The sequence below is a fragment of the Pan troglodytes genome, chromosome 23, assembly GCF_028858775.2.
Source record: "Pan troglodytes isolate AG18354 chromosome 23, NHGRI_mPanTro3-v2.0_pri, whole genome shotgun sequence".
NCBI lineage: Eukaryota > Metazoa > Chordata > Mammalia > Primates > Hominidae > Pan > Pan troglodytes.
Window position 1 is genome coordinate 32,698,040 of NC_086016.1, and position 18,271 is coordinate 32,716,310.

General features: G+C 53.5%; 1 protein-coding gene across 1 annotated transcript; it reads right to left on the reverse strand.

The window, feature by feature from the left end:
* Positions 1 to 1,252: 1,252 nt before the first annotated feature.
* On the reverse strand, positions 1,253 to 16,512 carry PES1 (pescadillo ribosomal biogenesis factor 1). Its single transcript, NM_001246365.1, is given in 15 exon segments — positions 1,253 to 1,757; positions 3,469 to 3,630; positions 3,769 to 3,935; positions 4,382 to 4,566; positions 4,684 to 4,809; positions 5,202 to 5,332; positions 5,643 to 5,732; positions 5,965 to 6,039; positions 6,159 to 6,275; positions 9,010 to 9,099; positions 9,191 to 9,362; positions 11,929 to 12,038; positions 12,664 to 12,817; positions 13,824 to 13,903; positions 16,443 to 16,512. Coding segments are annotated over 15 exon segments (1,767 nt in total). The 5' UTR covers positions 16,467 to 16,512; the 3' UTR covers positions 1,253 to 1,673.
* Between the last annotated feature and the right edge of the window lie 1,759 nt (positions 16,513 to 18,271).

Genomic DNA, 18,271 nt, shown 5'->3' on the forward strand with positions numbered 1-18,271 from the left:
ACGCGTCAGAGCCCCACTGCCCCCGCCATTACTGGGCGATTCTGGAATGGGGAAAATTCCACATCAGCATGGCTGCCAGGAATTTTTCCGTATCTGATGGGCCTGCGCTCTAGCCGTGTGGCCCTGGATGCACAGTTCCCCAGACAGGCCTGAGTTGTCTCCTGGGGCTGCAGGCTCTGGCTCCAGAGGTCCTGACCCTCTGTCCCAGCCTCTGAAGGCAACCTCACTCCCTCCCATCGCCGTGTGCATGACAGAGTGGGAATGGCACACAGCCCTCTCCTTCCACCCACAGCCAGTCCCAGCTGAGAGGGGGAACCCTAGGTTTTCTGCTCCCCAGGCCAGAGCCTGCCCAAGCTCTTGCCTTCCCCCTGCACAGGCTGGACCTACATCCACTGCCACAAAAACATTCTCTGCCCACACAGCCAGCAAACAGTGAGAGACAGAGGGCAAGGCCCTCAGGTGCCTAGATTCAGGGAAAGTAGAGCCATTCCAAACCCACACTTCCTCAGCGTGGCCCCAACCCTCGACAGCACTCACCCTGGGAAGTGAGTCCTGGGAGGGGCTGAGTGAGCACTGAGAGACCCAGGTTGTGGTCCTGGCTCCATCATGATGCACTGGCGGTTCCAGGCAAAGGCATATCCCAATGGGCATCAGCAGGGACACTGCCAAGGTCAGCGGGGAAGCTGTCAGGCAGGCCTCACAGACCGTAAGTGCAGCTGCTGCGGAATCCTACGCTGGGAGGTACTCAGCGGTTCTGCCAACACGCCAAGGCAAGCTGAGGGCAGGACCTCACCGCAGACCCACAGATCATTCCGGATCTGGCTTTTACCTTCTGGGCCGAGTCCAGCAGGAAGTGATATAAATCAGTTGGTGTTTACCAAGTACTTACCACACACCTGATATTACCAAGTCCGTAAGGTCTGAGACTATAAAGTTATCACAGAACCCTCAACACATCCCTTTCAAAGAACAGAATTTCTACCAGTAACTGACACATGAGGAAGCAGGTGCAGAGGGAAAATGCCTGGGTTAGAATGTGAACCATGGTCACACAGGCTGTGAAGCCCAGGTCCAGAACCTCTGTGCCTACCTTTTGGCATCCCTGGACCTGGAGGGGTCCTTGGACATCCAGAGAGCTCTGAGCGGTGCCCAGCTCTGTCTCAGTAAATACCCAGGGCTGGCCCAGCCTGCAGCATAGAGTGCTAGGTAGGCCTCCTCCAACCCTAGGAAGGCTCATGGACACAGAATGCAATTGGCACAAAAGTCCAGTCATTTAATAACAAATGCTCCCCCCACCCTCACCCCATCACAGCACCCTGAGAATCACGGGTCCAACTGTGTGGGAGGGGGCTGTGGAAAGCCAGGATGAATGGGGGCAGTAGGTAGGGGGCTGGGTGGGCCTCTGCACCTCATGTCACTGGCTCCTGGGAGCAGAGAATCAGGCTGGGCACAGAGGCCTCTTCTCTGACCAGGCACCAGCAGGGCAGCTCCATCCAAGGGAAGCGAGGGCTGCCCACTGGCCCAGCCAGAGAGCATGAGGGGTCAGGGCTGGCTGGAGAAAGGAGGAGGAGAAGAGAAGTGACTCTGGTCCATCACACTTAGGTCCTCTGGCCTGCCTCTGCCACATCCAGCTGCTAGGGGCTGGCCTCAGCCCTGTGAGGGGCCGCAGGCACTCACTCTGGCCTTGCCTTCTTGGCCTTCTTCTCAGACCTCACCGCCTCATCGTGGGCTTTCCGCTTCTCCGCCAGCTTGTTGGCCTGCGAGGGGGAAGGCGAAGGTCAGGCTGAGGTATGTGTAGAAGGGAGGGTGGGGGGCACAGAACTCAAAGCTATATCCCTTAAAAGCAGAGCTTCCAGAAAAGGTCACAAATTCCCACAGGAAAAAAATCTACCTGACCCACTTCACGGTGAGAAAACATGCCCTAGCCCTGCTTTAACAACATTATTTCATGGGCCCACAAATCTCGAGATAAGAGAATCCTCAACTCCCAGAGCTGGAAGGAGCCTTGGCAACTGCCCCATTTCCCTACACCACCTGGGAAAGCTGGATGCCACTGGAACCTTCACCAGGAGCTGGTGGAAAGGGGTACAACAGGAAGAACCTTCTTTCCGGGGTCATCTGACAATATATTTTTAATTTTTTTAAAGGGACAGGGTCTTTCTCTGTTGCTCAGCCTGGAGCACAGTGGCACAATCATAGCTCACTGCAGCCTCAAACGATCCTCCCACTTCAGCCTCCGGAGTAGCTGGGATTGACTACAGGTGTGCACCACCATGCGTAGCCCTTTTTTTTTTTTTTTTTTTTTTGGGTAGAGACAGGGTCTCAATATGTTGCCAATGCTGGTCTTGAACTCCTAGCCTCAAGTGATCCTCCTGTCTTGGTATCCCAAAGTGCTGGGATTACAGGCGTGAGCCACCATGCCCAGACCCATTTGACAATAACTATTTCCAAACTGCACCAATTATGCTTCTAAGAATTTAGCCTGCAGAATCATTCAGAGGTGGGCAGGAACATGCTCAGGGATGTTTTCTGAGAATGACTGAAACTGGAGAACAATCTAATCCCATCACAGGGGACAGGCCAGGTTTTGGATGAGAAGTCCATATTATGGTTAAATGAAAATTACAACTCAGGCTGGGTACAGTGGCTCATGCCTCTAACCCCAACACTTTAGGAGGCCAAGGCAGGCAGATCACTTGAGGTCAGGAGTCCAAGACCAGCCTGGCCAAGACAGTAAAACCCCGTCTCTACTAAAAATACAGAAATTAGCCAGGTGTGGTGGCACACGCCCTAATCCCAGCTACTCGGGAGGCTGAGGCAGGAGGATTGCTTGAACCTGTGAGACACAGGTTGCAGTGAGCACAGATCGCTCCACTGCACTCCAGCCTGGGTGACAGAGGAAGACTCTGTCTCAAAAAACAAATTATATCTCAAAACAACCTATAGCATGACCTCCCAAACACGGGTCATTATGGGCACAAGGGAAACCTGGGGGCTGTTACTACAGGCTGCTCTATTCCAAGGGCAGGGCTGTGAGCCACTTCTGCATCACTCATCACAGGGTTCCAGGGTGCATGAGTTTGTATTTTTAATTAGCATATATGGCTTCATGAACAAGAAAATACAAAACAGATAGAAGTTTAACAAAGCTCCCCCCCGCCACCCCCGCCCCCAGTCCTTGAGTCCGCCGGGAAGGCTCTGTTTGCAGACCCCAGCAGACTCAGGAAGCCGGATGCGGAGTGGGACGGAAGCCCTAAGGAAAGCCCAGGCCGGAGATGGCAGTACCAAGACGCCTACACTGGCCCAGGTCGGGGGCCCCAAAGGCTGGGCTGGGCCAGGCAGGCAACCTCAGGAAAAGGCTAGGAGAGCCTCAGTCTGCCTAGAGGAGGGCCCCAAGCCACATAAGTTCACCTGTGCAGTTGGGTCTGGTGGCCACACCTGGGTCTCAAGTGGGCAGCAGGAACTCACCTCTCGGATTTTTCGCCTCTTGCCAAACATGATCTTCTGGTACAGGTACTTCTCCCGCTTCTTCATCATCATAATGGCCAGGCGCTTGGCCTCACTCTCCTCCTCCTGGGCCAGCCGCTGCTTATCCTCCAGCTTCAAGGTGCCTGCCATCACCCTGGGCTTCTGGGGACACAAGGAGGGTGCTTGTGGGGGCAGGTTCTCCCGACCTCCACAATCCTCTGGCTCCTGACCTTCTAGGCCAGGGCAGGCACCAAGCAGGGCTGCTTCCCAGGCCAAGCCCCACATTGCAGCTCCCCCTACCTTCCCCTCCATCCTCTGCTCTTCCAGGGCTGCCAGCCGGGCCTCTTCCTCCTTTTCTGAACCAGCCTCTGCATCTTCCTCCTCCTCCTCATTTTCTCCCTCTTCATCACCATCACCTTCGTTGTTGTCGTCCTCTTCCTCCTCCTCTTCTGACTCATTCAGGTTTCCTAGAGAAGCCAATGTCCTCTGAATGCCCTGGGAATCTACTGTCTCTCTGGCAGGGTGACAACAGGCCCAGGCCCCATCCTCTCTGACCCTGCCGTCTTTAGCCATGGGCAGTTCAGGGCTGTCCCAATTGTGGCCCTCTCTTGCACCTCCCCACAGCCCAGCTGCCATCAGAGGAAATTCCAAGACCCCCAGTCCTGAGCTCTGTCGCCTCCAATGTAAACTCTGATGACAATGCAGCATGTTCTTCTGCTCAGTCATCCTGAACGTCAAATAATACCTGACCCCAGGAGGCAGATGTCCCTTCTCCTAAGCCTTACTCCACAGGTGACTTCAAAGGGCTTTCTGCTCCTACTGCCTGTTCCCTGGAGCTTTCCACCTTGGCAGCTAAGGGAAACAGCCAGCGTGGGCCCAGGGGTCAAGGCCAGCCCAGTCCCATCCTGCTCACCTGGGTCCTCTCCCCGCTGCAGAGCCAGCAGCTTCAGCTTCTCAGGTGGAACGTAATCTCCTTCCTTCTCGGTCACAAAGGGTGAAAGGTGTGGGGGCAGCTGCACCCCAGGGAAGTACTCTGCCACGGGGAGAAGGAGCCTGGCGTTCACTGAGTCAAACACCCACTGGGGCTGCACGTAGCACCTGGCGCAGAGTGGCAGGCAAAAACGAGTCACAAAGGGCAACTCAGGGTCCCGCTGCATCGCAGGGCCTTTGAGAGAGGACACCCAGAAATCCGGACGAGGACCCTCGGGGGCCTACCTGCCAATGACTGAGGTCTGCTGCCCAGGCCGGTCGACAATCTGGTGGGTGATGCGGGAGTCTGTGACGTCATAGGTGGCCCCAATGCACAAAGATTTGTCCCAGGACACTTCCCCCCCAAAACTCCTACAGGAACAGGGAGAGCCCACACGGGTACACAGACATGAGCTGCCTGTCCTGGGACTCAGCTCCCTGGGACCTGCTGGCCACCCAGCCCATAAACTCACCCTCTTAGGACACAATTACCCCCTCCTCACCCCAGGATCCTTCAATCCTGGCTCAGCAGAGATCTGCCCACTGCCCATCCTTCTGTGCTAAGCTAGTAATAAAATGACGGTAGTTCCGCCCTCTGCTGAGCACTTCCTATGTGCTCAGTGTGGTGCCGAGCACTTTCCACACACTGTTTCATAAGAAGTGGAAACTGACACCATCCCAATGTTACCGATGGGCACCAGGGCAGGACCCAGACCAGAGCATGGCCGAACCAATGCTGTCAGCGGGCCCTTGAGCCTCCCTACCTGATGATGAAGGCCAGGGCCTCACGGGGCACCTCTCGGTTCAGGAAGAACTTCAGGCCCTCAAAAAGCTTCTTGTGCTTCTCCTGCGCCTCCAGCTCCTTCCTGCGGTCTTCCTCCTGCGCTGACATCTCCTGTTGAGAAAGGGGCCAGGCCTCGCACCACCAGGGCTGCCCACCCCCACTGGAGGGCCAGGGCTGGAGATAACGTCCACTCCAGCTTCCTTCTAGATCCTGGATCCTGCCTTCAAAGGAAACTCCAAGGCCCCACTCCTGAGCTCTGTTGCCTCCTATGTAAACTCTGATGACAATTCAGCCCATTCTTCTGCTCAGTTGCTTTGACCGTCAAATAACACCTAATTATAGGATGCAAGTGTCCCTAAGCTGGGAAACCCCCCACACGACCCCTCCCAGCCCTCCTGCCAGAAGGCAGTGCAGTGCTCACCCCATCAGTGGGAAACTCATCCACCTCAGCCTCCTCCTCTGTGGCAGGCACCACCACACGGGCCAGGCTGGCACTGAGGGCTGCCAGTTTCTACAGGAGAGAAGGGGGCTGCTTGCAGTGGGGGACCTCATGCGGGCATGTGGCCAGGGTGGGGAGGGGCAGCAGTGACAGTCCTGGGCATCAGCAGGTGTGGGTTCCAAGGGCAGGCTGAGACCACCCACCTAGCCATAACCACCCCCACCCTGAACCAGACCCCCAGAGGTGTTGGGGACAGAGACCACTCCCTTGGGAGATGCCAGGTGATGCTCCTGGAGCCTCTCACCTCCATAGAGCTCTCGGAGTCCAATGCGTAGGTGCCCTCACTGGCCTTTGCCTCTGCTTGGGCCTGACCCTCGAGCTAGTAGGCAAAGGGAAGGTCAGGAGGCAGAGGACAGCCACAGCCCCTCGCCTCTGTGTGGACAGAGAAGGGCTGTGGCCCCTGCACGGCGAGCAGAAGGCACTGGGCTGGGGTCCTACCTTCGGGGGATAGTGGAGGTTGAGCAACTGGTAAAGGCGGAAATTGACAAAGCCCAGCAGCGTGGTGTAGAACTCGGTGAAGGTGGCCATGACCCTGTAGTCCACGTCTGTCGGGTGCTGGGGAACACAAGAGATGCATGAGCAGTGTGGGTGCAGGGATGGGGGCAAAGGAGGGACAGACAACCCACAGAGTGGAGGGTGTCTGACCTACCCAAGGACCCCAAGCTCCTCAAGAAGGCCCTGCCCTTAAGGCGCTGCCCTAGGGAAGGGGTGGCATGGATCTTCCCACCGGGGGCGTTCCGGCCACAAGTGTTCCCGGCCACAAGTGTTCCCAGCCACAAGTGAGGCTCTGGATAGGGGTCCCAAGGGTTAGACGCATCCTGGAAGTCAGTGCCAGACCCCCATAAAAGAGTGAGAAAAGGGACCCTGGTCCCCGCTGCTCCGAAGACTGGCTGGCCCTCCCCTCCCTGCTCTGGCTCTCCCACTTCCTTCAGGTCTAGCTCAGACTCGGACAGACCACTTTCCGACCTGGCCAGAGCTCCTGCCTTCTGCATCACCTAGCCTACAATCTTTGCTGCATGTCTGCTGCTGGGCTAGCGTGTGAGCACCAGAGGGCGGTACTCCCAGCGCTGTCTCTAGCCCAGAGGGGCTGGCAAAACCTTGGCTGACTAAGGTGCCTTGGGAAGGCCAGGCCCAGCGGGGGCGGGGGACGCATGGGGCTCAGGCCGCCCACTGAGTGCCACCTCTGAACCTTGGGATGGACACTCAGAATTGAGTGACTCCCTCCTTGGGCCCAAGCTAGGTCCAGAGGCATGACCTGAGGGGCCAGGGTAGGCTGGCAGCTGGCCTGGCTCAGCCCCCAGGGAGCTCTTGGGAAATGGCCAGCAGACAAACTACTTATTGGTCAGGGCAAAGGCACAGAGCTGTCATCCCAGCAGCAGGGGACACAGAAGGCTCATCTTTGCCCTGGAGCAGTTAATAGGGCAAAACAGGGCAAAGAACCGAGGCCCAGACAGAATCACAACTCTTGAGCAGTTCTGCCCCCTAAAACCATGGAGGCCGAGCCAGCCCATTTGGCCCCCAGGACGCGGCAGGATGTTCCGAGCAAAGTGAAAATCAGTAGTGATCACCATGGGTGCCGGGTGTGCCCATGACTCTTAGCTGTTCCGCTATTCTGCTGCCAGACAGTGACCTGTGCTGTGAGAGCACATAGGGCCAAGAGAAGCCCTGCCTGTTCCCTCACTCACACCGCCATCCTTCCATGAGAATCTGTGAGGGCCCCTGACAGGCACATCTGGGGACCAACCCCATTTCCCACAGCCCAGCACTGAGCAGGGAGACCCCGCCCCTACAACCAGCCTGAGTTCCACAGCTATGAACCCAACCCTGGCTGCTCACAGGAGGGGCACAACTGGGCTCCGCTACGACCTAGTGCCAGTCCTCCCCATCCGCTGAGAGGAAGCAACGGCAGTGAACTGGCCGAGGAGGAAAGGGGAATGCGTGGCTGGCTCCCTTCCCCCAGGGCCAGCTGTGTGGAGACCGGCCCACCACAGGGCCCTATTCACCACCAGGGAGGACACACAAAGACCAGTCTGAGCAGCATGGGGGCAGGACATCAGAGAGAAGGAAGGACCAAGAGGAAGGCAGGAAGGAAGGAGGAGGAGAGGAGGGCTGGGGAGGGGAAGAAGGAAGGGCCACCCACGAGTGCCCCAGGGGGAGTGGGAACAGGGACTGCTGAGGGCCAAGCCCGCCTCTCACTCGCAAACAGGCCACAGCCTCACCACCAGACAGCCAGTCAGGGTAGGTTCCAGTCCTTGCAACCCCACCCACAAGGGATCGTAAGTAACAGCCCAGGGCACCTAGAGCCCCAGCTCCCCCTGGAGCCCCTGATAATCTGGGCAGCAGAGCCACTGTGCTAACTGGACCGGCAGCGGCTGCTCTCCACTGAAGGCACCAGTTCCCACTCAATGATCAAGCAAGGTGGGCTAAACGCAGGCCACCAGCACAGGGAGGCAGGAGAGCCTGGCCCACCTGCGGGGCACTAGAAGCTCCATGAGAGGGCAAAACCAGGGTTTCTCTCAGTGGATCCCTGCCAACAATTTCCAGGATTTCAAAGAGATAAAGAAAAAGGCTGGGCTCTGTGGCTCACGCCTATAATCCTAGCACTTTGGGAGGCTGAGATTGGAGGACTGCTTGAGCTCAGGAGTTCCAGACCAGTCTGGGTAATATAGTGAGACCCTATCTCTATTTTAAAAGAAAAAGAAAACAATATATACAGGAAACAGTGCCACATGCTAAGTGCTCTCCTGTGCTCACCGTTCCCCTTCTCTCCCAGTCCTCGAGTCCTGTGGGGCAGAGAGGCAGGAAGGGGGAAGCAGAGAAGGGAGGCAAGGCCACTTGGCCAAGGTCTGGCAGCTATCGGCAGCAAAGCAGGCACGAGGAGCCCAGTAGGTTCGAGGGCAGGGCTCTGTCACTGTCCCCATGGTGGCACCACATGGTGCTGGGCATGCAGGCTGGGTATGGCCCTGAGAGCTGTTCTCACTGTTTATTCGGCCCTAAAAGGCCAAGCACCAGGCACTGTTAAGGGTGTAGACACTGTTAACTGAGGCACAGAGAGGTGAAAGGAACACATCCAAGGGCACGCAGCTGGCAGGTGCTGCCATAGGGCTAGCTTAGGCTCCCGCTCTTTATGAGGATGCTGTGTGGCACATTCTGCCGCGCCTCACCCCTTGTCAACAGTTGGGAACCCAGCACTTGCTAAACTCCATGGACAGCAAAATCCCCCTTCCTCCACATCCGTATCTGTCTAGGAGGCAGCACAAGCCCGTCCCCTCCCAACAGGCACACTCACGTCATGGGAGAAGGCATAGGGAGTGATCCACACGATGGGCTGCCCCAGTACCTCGGCCTGGTAGTAAATGCCTTTGATGGACAGGAAGACCTGGGGAAGAGGACAAGACATCTGGGTGAAGACCATGGGGTGGCAGGAGAGGGGGCAGGGTGGGGTGCCCGCCGGGCAGTCCCAGGCTCACCTTGCGCAGGGCACGGGCAGCAATAATGTAGTGGATGAACTCCACAGTGAGCCGGCGGCACAGCTGAATGGTCTGCACGTGGCACTTGCCAGTCCGTGGGAAGGTGGAAAACAGGAAGCACATGGAGAGGGCATCGTCCAGGTCCCGCAGGGCATCGATGAACGTGGGGTACCTGCATGGCCAGTGAGGCAGCACATGGGGCCTGTTCAGCCTGGGTGCCAAGGGGTACCCTGATCTTCTTATCCCACAGCAGATGTCCTGTTCCTCAAGCCAGGCCTCACCACTGCCACCTCCTGATCTGGCAGGAGCAGCTTCCCCACAGCTGACCACAGCCCCTAGGAGGAACCACTTAACCAGGATGCGCCCACTAGGCTCTGAGGACCAGAGAAGTCCCGATGGGGGTCCTCAAGACACCGACTGCTCACCAAAGACCCAGCCTTGACCCACGTGCGGATTTTGTGGTGCACGAAGGTAGACGGAGTCAGGGGCTCTATGACTCTCTTTGAAGGTGGAACCTTTAGTGCACAGACACTCTACAGGGAGGTCCAAAATGGAAAATGGGAAACCGAAGCTGCCCTGGTGGAGCAGGGAGCGGGGTGGGGGCTGCTTCCCCTCAGCAGCACTTATGACTGGGCCTGGCCACAGGTCGCCAGCGTAGGTTATGTCTTCCATGCCTCTCATCCCTTGGACATGTCTAGTTGGCAGAACCAATGAGACCCAGGGAACTGGGTCCCGGAAGAGCCAGAGCAGAATGTGTTTCGGGGAATCCTCTGGTAAATGATGAAGCCAACAAGGATGAGCCACCCTGGGCACTGTGTGGCTGCCCTGTTGAGGGACAGAGGCATGGGTCACAGAGAAGACACGGAACCACAAGTAACAACACCTGGATTCCAGTCCCAGTCTGAGCTGTGACCCAGACTCTTCATTTACAACTGGGCTCTTGCAGCTCCCTAGAAACGCCTTGAGCCCAAGCGGACAGACAGAGCTTCAAGCCTCTCTCCCGCAGCCACAGCAGCTGCCAGAGACGCTGGCATCCAAACTGCCTTCCAGGAAGCTACCTTTTCAAAAATCATTTTTGTTACTTTTTCTATTTTCTTTTTTCCAAATGCCCAGTCTTCAAGGAGAAGCAGCTTCCTTTTGAAGAATGGGTTCTGGTCAGGGGTTGGGGGGAGTGGGGGCAGGGGTTAAAAAAAAAAAAAGAATGGGTTCTGCTATTTCAAAAAAGACTCCAAAATCCATGAGACCAGACATTGCCAAGGTCCTTCCAGCCCCAGATGGCATCATTCACTGCTACGAGTCAGAAGTCTGCCAGGTCTTCAAACCCATGCCAAGATGCAAGAAAGGCCTGCAGAGACCTCTGATGAGGCAGCAGGACAGCTGTCTGGGTTCTTGGTGCAGAGGTGGCAGCCTCAACTGGCCCACTCTGGTGCCTTGTAGTTTCCTCACTCTCCACCTCACAGACAAAACCAAGAACCCAGGCTTTCTGTAGAAACAGCACCAGCATTTCTGGGCCAACTGCTTTTCTTTCTTAAGCTCTGGCTCTAGCTAAGGAGCTGGGGATGGTGTAGTATGAGATCACCACAACCACATCACCACACTTGGTTTGTGTATGAATCCAGGCACTTGCTTTTCGTGTGTGGCTTTTTTTCATTTATTTCACCTAACACTGTGTGCCACAGGCAGGACAGGAACTACCATCATCTCTTCTGAAGATGGGGACCTGCTCGGGCTAGGAAATACCCTCTGGCCACCCAGCTCATGTGCCACACAGCTGGGATGCGAACACCAGCTGTCTAGCTCCTAGGCCAGGGCACTTCCTGTGACAGCCCACAGCCAGGTTGGATGAAGCCAACCCAAGCCATCCTAGAGCTCAGTGTTCCCGGGCCATCAGCCTCCAAAGATGACAGACATTTACCAGTCCAGGGGTTCTGAACTTTACCACTACTGACATTCCGGGTCAGACTATTCTATGTTGTGGGGGACTACTATAGCGTATTTAGCAGCATCACTGGCCTCTCTCCACTCAACACCAACAGCACGTCCATCCAAGTCGTGAGAACCAAAAGAGTCTCCAGACATTGCCAAATGTCCACAGAAAAAGCAAGATCACCCCTGATTAAAAATTGCTGATTTAGGCTGAGTGCGGTGACTCACACCTGTAATCCCAGCACTTTGAGAGGCCGAGGTGGGTAGATCACGTGAGGTCAGCCTGGCCAACATGGGGAATCCCAGTCTCTACTAAAAGTACAAAAATTAGCCAGGCGTGGTGGTGGTGCCTGTAATCCCAACTACTGAGGAGGCTGAGGCAGGAGAATTGTTTGAACCTGGGAGGTGGAGGTTGCAGTGAACTGAGTCTGAGAAGGCTGGGCAAGGAACAGTTCAGACAAGAGGTGTCTAGCCATGCTTCCCACATCTCACCAGGTACCCGCCGTGCCTCCATGGAGCCCTGGGGCTCTCCCACCATGGGGCCTTTGCACTTGCCACGGCCTCTACTTGGATTGTGCTTCCGCGGGCTGGCTCAAACGTCTCCCTTCAGAGACCCCTCTGACAAGCCTGTAACTACAAACCTCGTAATCATTATAGTAATTTGCTAGCTTGGTTTTTGGTCTGTGTCCTTGAAAAAGTTGCAAGCTCTTTGAGCAGGGTCTTAGTCTTGTTCCCTACTATATCCCTGGTGCTAGGGCAGAGACCAGCAGTAAATGAAGAAACAGCAGTGTCATGAGGAAAGCCCAGCTCACCGTTCCTTGATGATGTGGTCAAGTTTGTAGTTGGGCTTATTGTCCTTTAAACGCTCTACAGTGTTCCACTCGCTCTTCCCATAAGCCTTCCGGAGCTTCCGGACGAACACCTGGAAGAAAGAAAGAAAACACCTCAATGCTGAGGCTCAGGGCTCCTGGACAACTTCTTCCATGGAAGATGGAAACGCACGGCAGAAGGACTCTCATGCCTCCTGAAGCTGGCCACAGCTATGTGCCTGTGTCACTGACCCCTCTGCCCAGGATAAGCAAAAGAGCCAACTCCAAGGAGCACCAAGCCTGGTGTGTTAACCAGCAGAGCTAGACCAGGCACCCTTTTTGACAATGCACAGATGTCCCAATTCCACACGTTTACATGGGAGGATGGCACAGCAAAGCAGCTCCATTTTTCAGCTGAGAACAGAAGCCAAGTGACCTGCCACTGACAGGATGAGAAAGGCTGGCCTCCGTTCCCAACACCAGACTATATCGGCATGAAACAAGCTGTGGGTCTGTGTGTGACACTGAGACACCCAGAAAAATGCAACGGAGTCCTGTTTTGGGGCCAGGTCCTCCAAACTAACCGACCTCTTCCCTCCAAGTACTTCTGTTGAGGCTCACCCTGCCCTCTGTATAGGCTTACTCAGAGAGGGTAGGCAATCTGCCCAAGGTCACAGTTAGTTAGTGGGTCACAGAGCTGCGATGAGAACCTGACAGACCCTAGAGCCCAGAACTCACCTTGTATTCCCGGAACTTGTTGACGATGGGTTCGTGGAGGAGAAACCTGATGTCTTTGATAAGGTAAAACGTTCGGGCTGCTGTAGAACCCTTGTTAACCTTCTTCTTGTGTTTGGGTTCATGGGGATAAATGCCCTTCAGAATGCACAGCCGCCTGGAAGACAGAGGCCATCTGTTATGTCAGTTATGTGGGTAAAGGTGGGGAGCACTGGCCACAGCTGGGCCTGGAAAACAACAGTAAATGGGGAACATGGGGTCCCTGCCCTTAGAGACCTCACATCCTAGTACATGAGTCTGACAATCACAATCATAAAAGAAAAACGCAGACTTGCGAGTCTCTAGGGGAGTTAAGAAAGGCCTTTTTGAGATATCAACATTTCAGCCATAAAAAGGAGAGAAGCATCCCAACAAAAGAGACAAAGTCCAGAAGGCTGGAAAGAGCTGGTGTGTTTGAAGGAATAAAAGTGGACTAGGCTTGATGGCTCACATCTGTAATCCCAGCACTTTGGAAGGCTGAGGCAGGCGGATCACCTGAGGTCATGAACTGGAGACCAGCCTGGCCAACATGGTGAAATCCCGTCTCTACTAAAAAAAATACAAACGTTAGCCAGGCACGGTCACCAGCACCTGTAATCCTAGCTACTCGGGAGGCTGAGGCAGGAGAATCGCTTGAACCTGGGAGGTGGAGGTTGCAGTGAGCTGAGAGCACGCCAATGCACTCCAGCCTGGCCAACAGAGTGAGACTCTGTCTCCAGGAAAAAAAAAAAAAAAAAAAAGTGGGCCAGGTGAGCCACAAAGGCCAGGGACCGCCAGAGGGCAGGGCCCACAAGCCACAGTGAAGTCTGATTTTGACTCTATGAGGAATGAGAACCCTTAGTTGCAGGATCAGGGGTCTCTTCTGCCAGATGGGAGGCGATGGATGGCAGGGACCCAGCCCAGCCCAGCCCAGCTAGCCCATCCTGACGATCCAGTTCAGTTCTCCTCCATTTTCCCTTGGACCACACCTAGCAAACACAACTCACGAAAGCAAGGGCAGGTGAGAAAGAGAAGGAATACCAGAACCCCAGAATGGGTATGGCAACTCAGGTAAGACAGGGATGCAGCTGAGTTTTCAATGTGCAATTCACTGCCCAGGCTTCCCACGGTCCCTCTATATTCACCTAAAGTCAGCCAAGCTCAGCTGGAGCTTCTTCCGGGCTTTGTTCCGGGTGATGTAGTTAGTGGCCGAGCCTCGTTCATACTGGGAGAGGAAAAAAACAATTCCCCATTAGCAATGATTGTAGTGACTGACATCAAACTCTGGGCATGCCTAGTTCCAGAGGCAACTATCACTCTGGATAGGTGGCTGAGATGAATCTAGGAGAGGAAACACTGCAGGGAAGGAGCCAACCTGCCTGGATGAGCTCTCCTGTACCGTCCTTGCGGCTGTCAGCATAGGGAACACATACATCTGCATGATGCTGAGGGCTGCGAGGCTGCTACGGATAGGGTGCTGTGCCAAGTGCTTAGCACTAGCTCTAAATGTTGGCCATTACAATTAGTGATTTTCACACATTTCATTTAATTCCCATAACCCTGTGATGTAGGTGCTGTCAGAACGTCCATTTCACATAGGAGAAAACGGGCTCGTAAAATAACCCATGCAACTCTTAAAAAGCACACAGCTTTTTAAGAGTTGGGGCTGGGATTCAAACTCAGGTCTGAGTCCAGTACCTGAATGCCTAATAGCTAAGCCAGTGTTCCTAATCTTTTCCCCTTCTTTTCTTCCTCATTATAATCTCTTCACCACTACCAGGAGACTTACTAGACACCCCCTTCCTCCCTCACCCATCACCCTTTCTTCCCTACGCCCCATAAAATGTTAATACCAGAGATATACTGTAGGTCTGTTTATGTAATGTGGTCCTTGGGGAGCCACAACCATTGTAATAGCTAAGATACTGCCCCTCAACCAATTTTGTTCCCTTGAGGGTGGTATTACCCTGGCTGAAAAAGCATGCTCTAAGCCACACAGCTTCTCCCCTTCCTCATTCATTCATTCAACAGACAATAACAGGTCCTCTATTATGGTCAAAGCACTAAGCTAGATGCTATGAAGGCAATAAAGACAAAAAGCCTGGTCTCTACCTGCCCCTAAGAAGCCTATTGTCTTGTGTAACCATCTGGATGCCTGTGGTGCTAAGATGCTGCCTCACACCCACATTTCTGTATCCCTCACACTTCTGTATCCCTCGATAGAGACAATCAGTGCACTGTAACAAATACCCTGCAAGCTAACAAGCATGTCGTTTCCAAACAAGATCTTCCTCTGGACTAAGACAGCAGGGGCCTCTTTGGCTAGGTTCAGCTCTAAAGAGACAAACCTGTTAGTCTCCCACAGGTACGTTTACTAATAACATCATAGTCTTGAAACATACCCTTCATTCATTCTTTCCTTTAGACATTAATTGTCTATTGGGTATTAGGCCCATGCTAAGTCTTGGAGGTATAAAGATGAGTTTCAGACTGCCTTAAGAAGTTGAGTTTTCATTTATAGCGTTTTCCATTACCTTATGCCACACTTATCTCTGTCACCATGCTTATCCTTATAAATGTTAAGGGAATAAATAGTTCTCAATGGGGTACTCCCTGGGTATGTGCTGGGGGGAGGAGAGTTCAGCAATGTTTGGAGACATTTTTGGTTGCTGGGTGCTACTGGCATCCAGTAGGTAAAGGATCAGGGACGTTGCCAAATATCCTACTACACACAAGACAATCCTTCCCACAACAAAGAATCATCTTTGTTGATTCTGGCTCTGAAACCCAGCTTTTAAAAACTGTAACGATTTTGTTACATATCTACATCTGCAACTCAAGGGCAGGTTTTCCATCTTGTATCTTTGCAGTTCCGATGGCTAGCACTGGATACTCAATGTAGTGTGTTGGGTTAAGAACACTGGCAATAGAAACTTTCACTCTGAAAGAAACACTTAAGCCAACTATATATTCCTCATTCCCATTCCCTTCCCAGTCTTTTCATGTCACTGGGCCGATTCTCCATACAGCCACAAGAACTCCCTGAAAAACTCTAATCGTGTTACTCCTCCTTTTTTTCCTACTGCACGTAGAATAAAATCCAAGCTCTACACTATTCCTACTGCACTTAGAATAAAATCCAAGCTTACAGGCCTTGTACGATACAGTACGTGTCCAACCCCAATCTTATCAGATGCCATTCTTTTCTTGCTTTACATGCGAGTCATCCTAATGTCCTTCCAACTCCTTACACACAGCAAGCCTTCCCTGCCTACTGATCTTGGCACTTGGTTTCCCTTGTCAGGCCTGCTCGCTAAGCACTCCCATGCCCCAGAACCCATCCAAGACGTTCTGATCTTTCCCATTTCAGCCGAAATGTTATGCCTCGAAGAGAACTTCCAAGACAACACTAACCAACTAATGTAACGGTGCAGTAACGGTGAGCTCTACGTAATGTTTATCACCCTTTCGGTAAATAGTGGTCCCACGGCTCGGCCTGCTTTTGGAATGAAGCTACGCTTGGTAAGTTCAACTCTCTTTCACAGCCCTCTCCACAGAAAGAACTCTGGAGTTCGTTCTCGGATTTCACTAAACGAATACTGCCATCCTTGTCCATTCTCGGACCCCTTCTCGCAGCTGATTACGGCCACGTTGATCCCGTCTTTCCAGTCTCCACGAGACGGAGCCAGGGAAAAGAGTCGACCCCATGCTCTGCCGCCCCCGCACCCCACCCCTCGGGAATCCCCACCGTCTTTCCCAATCACCTTCTTCTTCTCAAGGCCTCCCATCGCTCCACGTTGAGGAGCCGACTAGGGCCGCGCGTACAGACAGCTCCACTTCCTCCCACACGTGCCCTGCCAAGGACCCCGAGGACCCTCCCCACCCCACGCTGTCGGTTTGTGAGGGCTGCCCAATGAGATGCCTGTAAAAGTCCAGGGAAAGATGGGGATTTCCTCCTCAAGATTTAAAACTATAGTCTGAAAAAAAATCACTGAGAACACTCTTTCCAGATCTTTCCCGCTCACAATGGTTACAAACACTTTAAGTGTTAAAACAAACGTGGATATACAGGCTTTTCTGTAATCACCCTGATGACGATTCATTGACTGTGAGCCTCGTTGCATGTTGGGACGGAGAGGGGCGGAAGGCTTAGAGACAGCGCGGTGCCTTCTGGGATGCAGAGGGGCGCCGCACTCCATGGTGCGCGATAGGCTTGCGTTGTCAAGGTAACGGTTGCTAAGCGTCGTCAGACTTCGGCTGCCGCTGCTGAGAAGCGGTTCCCGAGGGGCAGGGTGAGACTGCGCTGAGTTCCCACCGGCTTCGGGTTCTCTTTGGTTTATTTGCGGTTATGCGGCTAAAATAGAAGAAAGGAAGACATTTTTCCTCGCGGAGGTACAGAGACCCTAGAGGCCACTTATATTTTCTGAGCCTTAGTGGTGGACTCGTGGTATATTTAAAATGTACATTCAAGGCTGGGAGCGGTGGCGCATGCCTGTAATCCCAGCACTTTGGGAGGCCAAGACAGGCGGATTATCTGAGGTCAGGAGTTCGAGACCAGTGTGACCAATATGGTGAAACCCCGTCTCTGCTAAAAATACAAAAATTAGCTGGCCATGGTGGCACACGCCTGTAATCCCAGCTACTTGGGAGGCTGACGCAGGAGAATCGCTTGAACCTGGGAGGCAGAGGTTGCAGTGAGCCGAGATCTTGCCACTGCACTCCAGCCTGGGCGACAGAGTGAGACTCCATCTCAAAAATCAATAAATAAATTAAATGTACATTCAACATATTCGAGCTTTTAATTTGTACACATAAATTCTGTAAGTGTTCCTCAAATAATAATTCCAAGATTTATACAAATAGTCACATCACCTTGAGATGGTGCAGTCTGGAAGTAGATGCAATTTTAAGAGGTTTTTTTTTTTAAAACGTTTTTCCCTTTTTCCAAATTCCAAATTTCGTTTGGAGATGATCTCAAAAGTTTAAATTTGAGGCTCTTGTGAATGTGACCTGGCCCAAGGACATGGTCTTAGAACTCACACAGAGACAGACGTTAAGCACTGGTGAATACTTGTTTTGAACTATGTGACTTGCATTATCTAATTTAAAGCTAAAATTTAAAACCCAGCAATTCCACAGTTAAAAATGAAATGAAGCCGGGCACGGTCGCTCACACCTGTAATCCCAGCACTTTGAGAGGCTGAGGCAGGCGGATCACCTCAGATCAGGAGTTTGAGACCAGCCTGGCCAACATGGCGAAAACCCATCTCTACCAAAAATACAAAAATTAGCCGGGTGTGGTGGCAGGCACCTGTAACCCCAGCTAGTTGGGAGGCTGAGGCAGGAGAATTTATTGAACCCAGGAGGTAGATGTTGCAGTGAGCCAAGATTGTGCCACTGCACTCTGCACTCAAGCCTAGACGACAGAGCGAGGCTCCATCTCAAAAAAAAAAAAAAAGAAGAAGGAAAGGGATGGACTGGAGAGGGTGGCAGTGGCTGGCTCATGAGGGCAACACAGGAACAGGGCTGGTGTCGTGAGCATGTGGCCTGGGCAGTCATCTCACCCTGTCCCTCACAAATCATCTAGCTCGTC